The sequence below is a fragment of the Carcharodon carcharias genome, chromosome 6 (genome assembly GCF_017639515.1).
Source record: "Carcharodon carcharias isolate sCarCar2 chromosome 6, sCarCar2.pri, whole genome shotgun sequence".
NCBI lineage: Eukaryota > Metazoa > Chordata > Chondrichthyes > Lamniformes > Lamnidae > Carcharodon > Carcharodon carcharias.
The window spans coordinates 119,567,591-119,581,703 of NC_054472.1; the positions used below are offsets into that span (position 1 = coordinate 119,567,591).

General features: G+C 44.5%; 1 protein-coding gene across 1 annotated transcript in view; it reads left to right on the forward strand.

The window, feature by feature from the left end:
* The window catches only part of greb1l (GREB1 like retinoic acid receptor coactivator), a 237,229-nt gene that overhangs the window by 102,507 nt on the left and 120,609 nt on the right, over positions 1-14,113 (forward strand). The window contains exons 9-10 of the mRNA XM_041188959.1: positions 10,756-10,872; positions 12,788-12,925. Of these exons, the coding sequence (XP_041044893.1) occupies positions 10,756-10,872; positions 12,788-12,925 (255 nt within the window). The remainder of the gene's footprint in view (positions 1-10,755; positions 10,873-12,787; positions 12,926-14,113) is intronic.

The window sequence follows — 14,113 nt, forward strand, 5'->3', positions numbered from 1 at the left end:
CCCCCCCATCATTGAGGATAAGGATATTTGTGGAGCCTCCTTCTCCAGTGACTTGTTTGATTGTCCACCACCATTCATGATTTGATGTGGCAGGACTGCAGAGCTTAGATCTGATCTGTTGGTTATGGAATCGCTTAGCCCTGTCTATCACTTGTTGCTTATGCTGTTTGGGATGCAAGTAGTCCTGTGCTATAGCTTCACCAGGTTGACATCTCATTTTTAGGTATGCCTGTTGCTGCTCCTGGCATGACTTCCTGCAATCTTCATTGAACCAGGGTTGATCCTCTGGCTTGGTGGTAATGGTAGAATAGGGGATATGCCAGGCCATGAGGTTACAGATTGTGGTTGAGTACAATTCTGCTGCTGCTGATGGCCTACAGTGCCTTGTGGCTGCCCAGTCTTGAGGTGCTAGATCTGTTTGAAATCTATCCCATTTAGCACAGTGGTAGTGCCACACAACACAATGGAGGGTATCCTCAACGTGAAGGCAGGACTTTGTCTCCTTCCTTCCTGCTTGTCTAGCTTCCCCTTAAATGCATCTATTCTGTTTGCTTCAACCACTCCCTGTGGTAGCAAGTTCCACATGCTCATCACTCTTTGGGTAAAGAAGTTTCTTCTGAATTCCCTATTGGATTTCTTGGCGACTGTCTTATATTGATGGCATTTAGTTATGTTCTTCCACACAAGAGGGAGCATTCTCTCTATATTCACTCAATCAAAACCTTTCACAATTTTAAGGACCTCTATCAGGTCTCTTCTCACCATTTTTCAAGAGAAATGAGGCGCAGTCTGTCAGTCCTTTCCTGATATGTATGCCCAAGCATTTCTTCACTGTAGATGACTTAGAAAACTTCCCAAAGATACTTCAAAATCAAGAGGTGAAAGGGAGGTAGGAACTTAAAGCTATCACCATCATTAAGGAGAAGTTATTGGGGAAAATATTAGACCTAAAGGTTGACAAGTCCCCAAGATCAGATGGACTGCATCTTGGGGGTCTATCTCCTCTTTAAATACTGAAAGCCATGATCTTATCGAATGGGGGGACAGGCTTTAGGGGCCGAATGACCTACTCCTGCTCCTATTTCTTATGTTCTTATGTTCTTAAAAGAAGTGGCTGGAGAGATAATATAGATTATATTATAATTTTCCAAAATTCCTTAGATTCTGGAAAGGTTCCAGTGGATTAGAAAATAGCAAATGTAACACCTTGATTCAAGAAGGAGGGGAGATAGAAAGCAGGAAACTGTAGGCCGGTTAGCCTAACATATGTCATAGGTCAAATTGTACAGATTATAGGAGGATGTTTAGAAAATCATAATGGGATCAGGTAGAGTCGACATGATTTTGTGAAAGGGAAATCGTGTTTAACTAATTTAAGGAGCTCTTTGAGGAAGTAACATGCCAGGTGGATAAAGAGGAACCTGGATTTCCAAAAGCTATTTGATAAGGTAGCCTCATCAAAGGTCACTACACAAAATAAGAGCACATGGTGTAGGGGGTAACATTTTAGTATGGATGAAGGATTGGTTAGCTAATAGGAAGCATATAGTTGGGATAAATGGGTCTTTTTCAAGTTGGCAAGCTATTACTGGTGGAGTGCCACAGGGATCAACTATTTATAAGTATGAGTGACTTCGATGAAGTGACCAAATGTACGGTAGCTAAATTTGCTGGCGATACCAAGATAGGTAGGACAATAAGTTCTCAAGAGAAGGTAAAGTGTCTACAAAGGGATATAGATAGGTTAAGTGAGTGGGCAAAAATTTGGCAGATGGGGTATAATGTGGGAAAATGTGAATTTGTCCACTTTGGCAGGAAGAATAGAAAAACAGTATATTATTTAAATGTAGAGAGATTGCAGAACTCGGTGGTACAGAGGGATCCAGGTGTCCTGGTACATGAATCACAAAAAGTTCTTTTGCAGGTACAGCAAGTAATTAGGAAGCTAAATAGAATATTGGCATTTATTGCAAGGGGAATGAAATGTAAAAGTAGGGAAGATTTACTGCAGCTCTACAGGGCCTTGGTGCGATCACACCTGAAGTAGTGTGTATATTTTTGGTCTTCTTATTTGAAAAATGATACAATTCAATACAGTGCTGCACAACAGGCTTGTGAGAAAAGTTACAGCTCATGGAATAAAAGGGACATTAGCAATGTGGATACAAATTTGCTGAGTAATAAGAACAGCGAGTAATGGTCAACAGATATTTTTTGGGCTGGAGGAAGGTTTGTAGTGGAGTTCTGCAAAAGTCAGTATTGGGGTCCTTGCTTTTCCTGATATATATTAATGATCTAGATCTTGGTGTGCAGGGGACAATTTCAAAGTTTGTAGATCATACAAAACTTGGAAGCATTGTAAACTGAGAGGAGAGCAGTGTAGAACTTCAAAAGGACATAGACAAGTTGGTGGAGTGGGCAGATAGGTGGCAGATTAAGTTGAATGCAGAGAAATGTGAGGTGATTCATTTTGGTAGGAGGAACATAGAGAGACAATATAAAATAATGGGTACAACTCTAAAAAGAGTGCAGGAGCAGAGGGGCCTGGGTGTTTGTGTGTATAAGTCTTTAAAGGTGGCGGGACAGGTGGAGAAAGCAATTAATAAGGCATACAGTATCCTAGGTTTTATTAATAAGCACATAGAGTACAAGAGCAAGGAGGTTATGCTGAACTTGTATAAGACTTGAATAATGTCTATAATCCCCTGGGCACGTTCTGTCCCCCTTCTGGAATATAGGGATTATATTAACTATCTAACAGTCTCTGGCACTACACTTTTTACTTATCAATTATTAACATGTCTAGTAATGCCTCTGCTATCTCTTCCTTAGATTCTTTTTTATTGATTTGTCCATGGGATGTGGGCATCGCTGGCTAGACCAGCATTTATTGCCCATCCTTAATTGAGAAGGTGGTGGTGAGCTGCCTTAAAAATATATGGATGCGATCCATCCAGACCAGGGGCTTTATCCTTTTATGAGTTTGATTAGTTTATTCAATACATCCTTTTTTTTATTTTAAATGCATTTCCTTCATTGCTCATCTCATCATTCTAAGCTAATGTCTATCTCTTCTACCTCCCTGATAAACACTGAAGCAAAATAATTATTTAATATTTCTGCCATCTCTCTGTACCTGTGATATTTTCCTGTCTATTCTCAATAGTCATATTTCCATCACAGCCTTCCTTTTTTAAATCAACCTCCTATAAAATATTTTATGATTTTGGTCCTTGATAATTTATTTCTGTAGTTCCTCCTTTTCTTCCTAATTGTGTTTTTCTTTACTTTTTTCCAATCTCTGTATTCTCTCTTATCTTGCTCTCCTCTGTTGTCTATGTACTTGATGCATGCCTCTTTCCTAACCCTGAAATGTTCCATTATGCCTTTATTCATCTGTGAAGTCCCACTTAATGTTTAGTGGAATATATTTTTCCTGCACTCTGTTGAACACAGTTTGAAATATTTCCCATTGTTGTTTGACCATTTTATCATCCCATGTTCTGTTCTTAGCCTCTCAAATCAGCTTTTCATCAATCCGTTAACCTGTTTTCCGGCCTACTTCTCTATCAGCATATTAAAATATGTTTGTGGTCATGATTGCCCCTACCTTTATTTCTTTTCTTGCTGTGATTCATTCACCATTATATATTTAATAGTGACCCTTCCCTTATTGGGCTCTTTACATACTGGATTAGAAAGGAGACCTGTACACTTTGCAGGACCTCATTCCCTGAGCTCCTTTACATACCTCTTCTGTCCAATTAATAACAGGGTAGCTGAAAACCCCCACAATTATTATTCTAGGTTTTTTATTCAATTCCCCAATTTGTTTCCATATTCTTCCTCTACCTCCCTTTCGTTATTAGCTGGTCTATAGACTACACCCATTAGTGTGATTGATTATTATATTTTAGCTCTCTCCATATAGATTCTATGTTGTCTTGCTAATAGCTGTGTCTCTTTATTCTACTGCCATTATGGCCAGGATATTGAGGTTGGTGAGTTGGGGTGGGGGCCCGCTTGCTGACATGTAAAGTAATGTGGGATGATGTCGGGTGGAACTCCCGATGTCACCCTGTGTCATTTCAGTTTTCAGGTCAGTGGGGGCACAGCCGAATCAGCTGTGCCCCCGCCAATCTGTCCACAGTCGATTGAGGCCATTTAAAAACTAATTCAAGTAGTTAATGGACCAGCCCATCCAACCTTAAGGTTGGCGGGCAGGCTGGGAGTCCTGGCGGGCTTCAGAAAAAGCAAAAAACCTCATCCATGGGTGAGATGAGGTTTCATGAAGGTTTTTAAAAATTTAATAAAAGCTTGTGTAGAAGTGATGGACATGTCCCAACTCGTGACAGTGTCACATGAGGGCCATGTCAGGGAAATTTTATTTTTGTGCATTGACCATTTTTAAATTTGGCGCCGATCTCCCTGAGGCAGTATTTTGCCTCAGGGAGATCTCAGCTAAGGGAACCCCCCCAGCCTGCACATAGCGTTTCCTGGTGGACATCACGCTGGGCGAGCCTTAATTGGCCTACCCACGTAAAATGGCATTGTACCCCCGATTGGAGGCGTGCCTGCACGAGCCTGCTCCTGCACTCCCCACCCCACCCCCCTTCAACAGGGTGAAACATTCTTCCCTATGTTATCCTAGTTAAGTACAGCTGCTTTGCCTCCCCTTTTCCCTCTCTATCTTTTCTAAAATGTTAGACCCTGCAATGTTTATTTCCCAGTCCAGATTTTTCTGTAGCCATGTCTTAATAATCCCTACTATGCCTGGTTCCTCCCAACGCATGATTGCCTCCAGCTCCCCTGTTTTATTATGGACATTGAGGATATTACTGTCTAGACATTTTAACTCATTTTAATAGGATTTTCTCTCACTTTGGGTGGAATTTTCTGTGCTCGCTGGTATCGGGCTTGTTTGGTGGCGTGAGAGGACAATATGGCAGGAAGGCCAAAAATTGATTTCATGACATTGTGAAACCAGTTTGCAATCGTCCGCTTTGCCTGTCAATGGCGGGCCGCGTTTCCCATCGTCAGATGTCGGGAACCTCATTGTAATGCACCTGCATATAAGGCCACCCTGCCGGAATCATCTCCCCAAGCTGGATCGTCTGCCCACATCGGTGGGAATATACACCAATGAAGAACACGTCTTGACAAGTGTGATGTGCAGAAGTCAGGACTTACCGCCAGGGCCTTGCTTACATTGCGGACATCCGATGAGCAGAAGATGCTGGAATCTGACAGCAACAGCACACTGGAGGAATGTCCGTGGCATGCTGGTAGATTTTAATTGACATAGCTCTGTTGTGAAGCAGCTTATGGAAGGTGGAAAGGTCCCATTGAGGGTCTGCTCACATTGTATGATGGCTGAGGGGGTAGAGATGAAGGTACAGCTGTGTTTGGGAGGGGAGGATGTTCCAGGGGTGGGAGAGGAAGGTCTAGGATTGCTTGGGAGAGGAAGAGGTGTGGTGTGTGTGTGAGGGGAGGGGGGGTGGGCGAGGATGAGGTAGGGAGGTGGGGAACAAAGGTGTCGGGGGGTAAGGGTGGGGGGGCGGAGAGGAGGGGATAACGGGGGAGAAGACAGCAACTGGGCAGGTAGGTGTAAAGGAAGGAGTTTGGAAAGGTGAAGGAGTGCGGAGAGGGGAAGGGGTCCAGGGGGAGGAAGGAGCACAGAGAGAGGATGGAGTCCAGGGGGAGGAGGGAGTGCAGAGAGGAAAGGAGTAAGGGTGGGGTAAGATACAAAGGTGTCTGAAGGAGTCAGGAAGGGAGCAGGACTAAGTGGGAGGCAGTCCAGTTGGGGGGCAGGGAGAGGACCAAGGGGAGTGGAGTTCGGGTTGGGGGGGTAGGAGTTCCGGGGAGTGAGTCTTGGGGGATGGGGAAAGGAGTTCCAAGGGGGGAAGGAGGCAGGGGGGAATGCCCAGATGAACGCTCTAATGAGTCCTTGACTGCCTCCTGGGGAGCGAACTAAGGGACAGCATGGTATAAGCAAATGATGAGAATGACTGAGGGCAGAGTGAGGCGATAGGGTGGGAGGGTGAGGGTTTGACGATTTCAGTAGAAGCGACGGTGATGGTGGTTGATGGGGACTCAGAGGCAGACACGGACCCTGGCAGTGAGAAGGACGAGGTCGGAAAGGTGAATGTGGATGGGGGGGTGGGGGTGGGATTTTCGGGAAGGAAGGGAATGTGCACATTCACCTGGACATCCTTGAAAGGAAAGGGTTGTGGCTGGTAGGTCACGGAGGGGAGGCAGAAGGTGATACCAGGGGTTAACAGTGATGGGGGAAAGGGTGACTGGGAGAGGAGAAAAGATGGGGGTGCTGAAGAAAAACTGTAGCACTACCATGCTGGGTAAATCGAAAGTGAAGCAAGAGTTGCGGTGGGCAAGATCAGGTGCTGCTTGGGAGTGTGATCATTGGGTGGGCAGAGATGCAGCTCAGCTCAGATAGACAACCGAAAGCAAACCCCAGCCGGCAGCATTCAGAATGCTCAGGACATTGAGATGAGTGTAATGGGGGAACGCTCTGTGTGTGTGGGAGAGTGCTTGCACGAGGCTCCGAAAGGCCCTGCCACACGCACAATTCTCTCTCCAGAATCACTCATGGGCCGTCTGTTGCAGGTGGGGTGGTGGTGGTGGTGGTGGGGGTGGGATGCAGGGGGGCGGATGTAGGGGGAGGACTCGCGAAGCCTGTCAATGAAGCTGAAAGACAACATTACACATTATTCAGTGGGAGTGAATATATTTCCAGATTGTAAAATGTCAGAACTTGTTCACCAACACAACCAACTGTGATCAGAATTTCTTAACTTTTGAACACCTTAGACTTCTAGTTGCTGCCCTGACACCTGCAGCAGGGGTGGAGCCAGCCTGTGCAATGTTTGGCCCTGTTGCCTTCAGCATGTGTCCTCTGGAGAGCCGAGGCCTTGGGGCCCCAGTTTGCTTTGGCTGTCCTCCTGTGGGCCAGCTGCTCTCTGCGGTGACAGAAGACGAGGCTGAGGGGCTCACAGGGAGTGGGGACTCGGAGTGAGAGGACAGCCTCTGAGATTCCTGAGTGGATGACCCAGTAATGTCCAGCTGCTGCTCCTCCTCCCTTTGGCTCTCTAAGAGCCCTGGCCTGACTTCTGGTGGGGAATGAGCACAAGGGGGGACATGGAGATGCCCCGTTCCCTTGCACGTCGCCACTGCAGGAACTCACCCATGGCTCCCACGATGGAGGCAGGTCTGCACACATCTCCGTGTTCTGTTGGACCAGGGTCTCCATGGCATCCGCCATCCTCCCCACGGTGACTTCCATACGTGCACACGTGGACACCACTTCATTAAAGAACAGGTGGACGCACTCCTCCAACTCATGTGCCACTGTTGAGGGCTTCCAACAGCTCTGCGTGATGTGCCCCCACCTCCTGCTGACTCTCCAGCATGAGTTGGAAGGCCAAATCCAGAAGCACTTCATCTGACTCAGACCTGACAGATGCCTCTTCCCCAGCAGTCCTCCGAGTACCAGGAAACTTGACTAAACCTGCCTCCAACTGCTACGGATATGTGTCCGTGAGGTGACCACCAGATTGTGAACCTGAACCTGCTCTATATCTAGGTCCCACCAAGAGATGTGTCTCTGCGCTGGTGGAGGGTGTGGATAATTGCTGTTATTGGTCTTCCAGGCTGCTTATTTCTAGCTCTTCCATGGAGAAGATACCCTCTTGGCTGAAGGTGAGGACATAAATGGAGCTGAGGGACTGGCTGGCTGAGGGTGTCAGTCGCTTGGCAGAGCTCCCTGTGAACCAAAGTGGAGATAAGTATTGCATGTCCGCAGAGCCAAAAGCAGGAGAGAGCACTCACATTTGCATTGAGAGAGGGATGACAGTGCAGGATCCTCATGAGGGTGTTTGCTGCTGACCTAACCATTGCCAGAGGTACGGCCCACGTCCTCACCAGTCAGCGCAAAGTGAGTGAGGGTTCTAAGGTGGGCCACTCCACCCCTGGTCTGGGACCTCTCCCTGCTGATGTGACCCAGCTTCTCCTGCATGAAAACAGATGGAGAGAGTGTGAACAAGACACATGGCAGTGTGTGGAATGTTTGTGTGGTGAGCGGAGCCATGGACGGGATGAGGATGCGATATCTAGAGGATATGAGCCTGATGGAGATGTGAGGGTGTGTGTGAGAGTTACTGGTGTTCCTTGAGGTGTGAGGTCCCTGTAGATGTGTGATGTGTTTGTGAGTGTGTGAGTTGAGAGTGATGAGAAGAGTGAGTTACCCTGGCAGAACGGATGAAACCATTCACCCTGTTGTGGCACTTGTTAGCTATCCACTTTTGCAGGGCATTGGCGCTGACCACTACTACTGCCGTCCATGCGATGTTGCTGCCCCTCCTGCGGTCAGAGCGGGGGTAGAGGCCATCATGGCGGACCTCCATGGCGTCCAAAAGGAACTCAAGGGGTGTGTCATTAAACTGCGGGGCTGCAATCTTTTTGCCTTTCCGGGCCATGTCTTCCATGCAGCAGTGTTGGGCTGGAAGCACTGAGAGGTGTGCGCACGGGTGCACTTTAAATGTGGTACCCGGCTATGGAAGCGACAAGGTGATGGTGTGCCAGGCAAATGAAAGCCCGCCTGCCATGAAGGTAGTGTGTTTCCCAGGAATGCATAATTAATGCAGCGGGACTTGGGACAATACAGCTTGAGAAGTGCCATTGCGGCCGACGGTTAAAACATGGTTGCACTTAGTGCAAATCTGGGACGATTCTGCCCTTTATGTTTAACCATCGTTTTGAACTCCTATTCTAGAACTATTTATTCCCTTGCCATTAATGTCCTCCCTTACTTTATTCTTTCCTATGTTCTCCTTCCCTGTTTTGTAAATATTTAGGCTGCTTCACCTCCTTCACCAATCTTATTATTTTAAGCCATTTCCACCTCCTAATTTACCTGTTCTGCTACAACATGGGTCCCATCCCAGTACAGGTGGAACCCTGTGCAGCTCCTTCCTGTCCCAAAAGGTGAAAGGGAGAATCACAGACAGATACTAGTGAATTGCAGAAAGTGGCTACAGTGTGAACTGAGGAGGTTTTCTGAGAGAAGGTGCAGGTTGAACAACCAAGAGGAGCTGAGATGAGTATGACATTACTGCTAGCAGTGAGATAAGCGAGCGGGATATGAGCATATATTAAGAGTGAGGATGAGAGATGGCATGATTGTGATTGGTGATGAAAGTGATGCAGTGGTGAGACACAGTGTGAATGGTGTGGAAGGAAAAGGTGGAGTGAAAGCAAGTACATTACAAGAGATGTAATGACCTTCCCTGACTTAATGAGGTCTGAAACATTTCCTTTACAGGTTTGAGCTCGGTGGCATCATATATCTAGTACTGACTTTCATAGCCATCTGAACAAGGCCTTATTGATTGTGGTGGTACATTGTTTCTTCCCACTTCTGGGGAACAGCACACCCCCAGACTTTCACTGCATCTATCATGACTTCCAGTGATGCATCAGTGAACCTGGGCAACCTTCCCTCTCTTTGCAGCCATATTAACAATTTCCAACAATCCTTCTCAGTTGCTGGAAAGCTAGCCCTCATGGAATGCAGTCTCCTTTGAAGAGGTGCATTGAGGCTTGATAAATAGTAGCTGGGTAATGACTGGAAATTGCAGCATGCAGGTACACCTGCAAAGGTCTGTGGAAATGAGGACCTAACACCTAAAAATCAACCAGACCTCCACATCTTGCAAAGTTTTTCTATCACTCATTACTGCCCTTGCATACAATGTTCCCATCTCCCAGTTAAAATTGGGGCCCTAGAATTCCCAACAAAAGACTAACGGACCTAAAAATCTTGTAGATTATTAAACTACGTTGGAAAGATACTCTGAAGAAGATATTGAGGGGTTAAAATCCATCTTGCACAATTGCACAAAGTGGCCAATGACACATCAACAGTTAATTTTGCACTTTACCTGATTTTTTTTTCCCAGTAGCCTTCAGCAAGGTCCCATAAATAGCATAGGGATAAGTGATCAAATAATTTTCTTTTGTGATTTTGGCTAAGAGATGGATGTTGGTCAGGCCACAAGGAGAACTCTGCTGCTGTTCCACCTCTATATGAGAGGGCTGACACCTCCTCTGAAAGACAGCACCTCTGACCATCTTGGAACATCCCCTCAGTATGGCAATGAGGAATATGTGCTCAAATGTCAGGAATAGTAGCTGAATCTAACAAGCCTCTCAGTTCAAGGGCAGTTAGGAATGGGCAACAAATAATGGCCTTGCCAGTGACATCCACATTCCGTGAAAGAAAAACAGTTGTATCCATAACAACTCATACTTTCGAATTTGTGCAGTGCTAACTAGGATATCAACAACTGCTGAACTCCATGCTGGCCTTATCGAACATCTCCACAAATGTATTGTTGACCAGGAGTAATTGGCTGCTTATAAGGAATGGGAACTTTGTTTTTTCCCTCCGTCAACCCAAGGACACACAAACCAAATGCAAGATGCTAACCACTGGTCGGTTACATCACTTCTGAGTGGGACATAGTTTATTTTGTATAATAATCTTTGTCATATGCCTCTATCTCCCACCTTTGTCCTTAAGAATTTGTTCAGGTTGGACAGTCATAATAGTCGTATTGATTCTTTTTATAACTACAATATTAACTTCATTGCGGTACTTTCAAAATGATTATGTACTGAAATTTAAATATTTGTTTATTGTTTTAAAGAAATAAAAGTCCTTCCTTCCATTACTTGCAGGCATCATGACAAGCTCTGGACCACCAAAGAAACGTCATCGTGGCTGGTCTCCTGGTTCTCCCATATCTGCACCTGCAGTAGTCCCTGTTCCAGCTGTGCAACCAGTGACAAGATCTGGTAAGAAATGTCTGAAAACCCCCACCCAGTCTGATCAGTGAGCTCTTTCATTGCTGCTTCTTTGTATAACTGAGGAGCAAATTGATGTATCTCTTACTTCTTATTTCCATGCTACCCCTTGTGCAATCATCCAGAAACTTGGCATCGGATTCCACCTGTACGCTGTGACAGCCAGCTCTACCTCACCACCAAGTCAGTCAACCCCTTCACTCTCTTTGATTTGTCACAGTGCTTGTCCAGCACCTAGTGCTGGATGAACAGAAATTTTCTTTAACTAAATATTGGGAAGTCATTGTCTTTGGTTTTACCCACCAATTCCATCCCTCTCCCTGGTCATGGTCTGAGGCTGAGCCAGACTATTCTCAACCTTGGTGTTGCATTGGACCCAAGATGAGCTTCCAGCTACATATCTGCTCGATGACAAAGAACAGCTCCTTAACCTAGCCCAACTCCAACCCTGCCTCAGCTCGTCTGCTGCTGAAACACTTATCCATGGCTTTATTACCTCTATTCTAATCCCCTCCTAATCAGCTCACAACTTCCACTTCTATATAAATTTGAAATAATCTAAAACACTGTTTCCGAACTCTCATTCATTGCCGTTCACCCATCACCCCTGTGCACACTGACCCACACTGGATTTTGCTCTGGCAATTCCTCCTTTTTAAAATTTATATTTCAGTTTTCAAATTCCTCCATGACCTGACTCCTCCCTATCTCTGTAACCTCCTTCAGCTCGACACTCTATGCGATCTCCGCGCTGCTCCAATTCTGGCCTCTTGCACACCTGATCTTAATTCCACCATCACTGGCAGCTACGCCTTCAGTTGCCTAGGCCCTAAGCCTTGGAATTCCCTCTCTACATTTCTCTGTATCCCCACCTCACTTCCCTCTTTCAAGACGTTCCTTAAAACCTCCCTCTTCAACCAAGATTTTGGTCATCTGACCTAATATCTCCCGTGTAACTCAGTGTTAAATTTTGTTTGATAATGTTCCTGTGAAGCCCCCTGAGATGTCTGGCTACATTAAAGGTGCTACATAAATCCAAGTTGTTGTTGTGTCTGCCCTTCCTGCTGCAGCTCACACTGTCAGCAAGTGGGAGGGTGTTAAGAACTTATATTCCCTGGTCGTTACCAATATTGCTGCAAGATAGAGAAGAGTTACCCTGAAGTTACACTTCCTCTGACCTCCCAATTTAACAGCCTTGCCACACCAACCTGACTGAGATTGGGAGTTTAAAGGTGTGATAGATCAATTGTAATTTTAATACAGTGAGACATGGGCAGCTGAGCAACAGTATGCTGTGGTACTATGGTAAACTGGTACACTGTTACCATAAAGCCAAAATTTCCAAGAGCAGATTTCCCTTTGTGGCTTATGCTGTAATGCTGCCACCCTGGTCCAACCACTGACACTTCAGAGGGACAAATGTATGTTTTCATTTAATTCCCCTAAAAACACTACAGATTAATGTTGATAAAAGCAAAAAAACTGCGGATGCTGGAAATCCAAAACAAAAACAAAAATACCTGGAAAAACTCAGCAGGTCTGACAGCATCTGCGGTGAGGAACACAGTTAACGTTTCGATTCCAAATGACTCTTCATCAGAACTAAGGAAAAATTAATGTTGAACTTGTGTGTTGTGTAACTTTATAATTGTATAATGCATTGTATTACTTGGCAGTATCATAAACTGTGGCAAATTGAAGCAAGCATGGAGCTGTCAGGGGAAGTTTTGCTTATGGATAATGTTTGTGACCCAGAACTTAGAACCTATCAGTATAATTTAGTTGTGCTACTTGTCTTTGTAACATATTTCAGAAACCATCATGTCCTATGCTGTAATTATTTTTTAACATCAAAAATTTGAGCAACATTAAAAATACTGTGTTTCTTTGTTATTTGTCTTGATAGATGCTTTGCTACCCATTCCTGTTCTTCAGTCAATGACAGCTGGAGTTTTGCAGCCACAAGCAATCCCTGCAGGGGAAACTGTTATCATCCCTGAAAACTTATTAAATAATTCTGGAGTGAGACCTGTTATTCTTATAGGTATGTAGTTTTTCTGCTGTTCCTGATCTAACAGTTATGGCATCACTACTTAATTACTACTTAATATTAATTGCATGTTAAGATTTGTTAAAATATTTTAATACGTTAAAATGAGATGGACTCCATTGTATAATAATTAGGGGCAATTTACTGAGCAGCAGTAAGGACCATTGCCTGCCAGCCACACATAACAGGAAATTGGGGCCCTTTAATCCATCGTAGCACTGTTGAACTATCTGTTAATATCATGTTTCCTGAACAAAGAGCTTGTTGAATGAAAGTTACTGATTTAGTTTTTGTGGAATGATAAAACAGAAAGTCCAGCTACGCTTCAGTAATTAGCTCAAAAATTATCTGTGCTATCTGTAAACATCTCCCCATGTTTGATTTCAGAACAAGCATATACCACTGTGTCATCTTATACTTGGCGTATTTGTCTTTACTGTGTATTTTTTAAAATTGATTTTTTTCCTTTCCTTTTCTAACACAGTGAGAATTATATGATTGTCCAAGTCTGCTTGTATGGCATATATTTATTTGTTATAAGGAGGGATACAGGATAAAGTTATACTGTTATATTTCAAATATTTCTTTATCCTTTCACTTACGGCTTAATAACTTTTAAATAAACTAATTTGAGGCCTCAACTTTGACCTTGTATATCATTGTGAAAGTCCATCTTTTGGAGGTTTAGGATTGTCCAAGTGAGAAACGGTATCTAGCTCATGTAGCACATGATCTCATTGTTATACCTCCCACTCCCTGTACGGTTTATTGCGCATCTAGATTTTGAGCAGTTGTTGCTGATTGCAAGTGACCTAAATTTTATTTATTGGGTGAGAAGAGTGATGGTTAACCAGAGAAAATATCTAGTGCAGACCCGAAACTTATCACACTTACCACCTAAGCATCCAGCTGAAGTTACTGATCATGATCAGGGGCAGCAACCTTGATTTAGTTTATTTTTGCTCTTCTATCGCAAGGACTTTGAGACCAAGTGTAACACCCCATCACTCTGATAGCTGAGATTAGCTATAGCTCCTTCGGACAGGGATTAACACAGGGGCTTCCTGATCTCCTGGTCAGTATCACACAGCCCATTTACCTTTTGAATATGTAACTATTTTTCTTTTGATTTAATAACAAAAAAGTCGAATAAATCTGTCTTCTTTCGAAGGTTAACCAGTG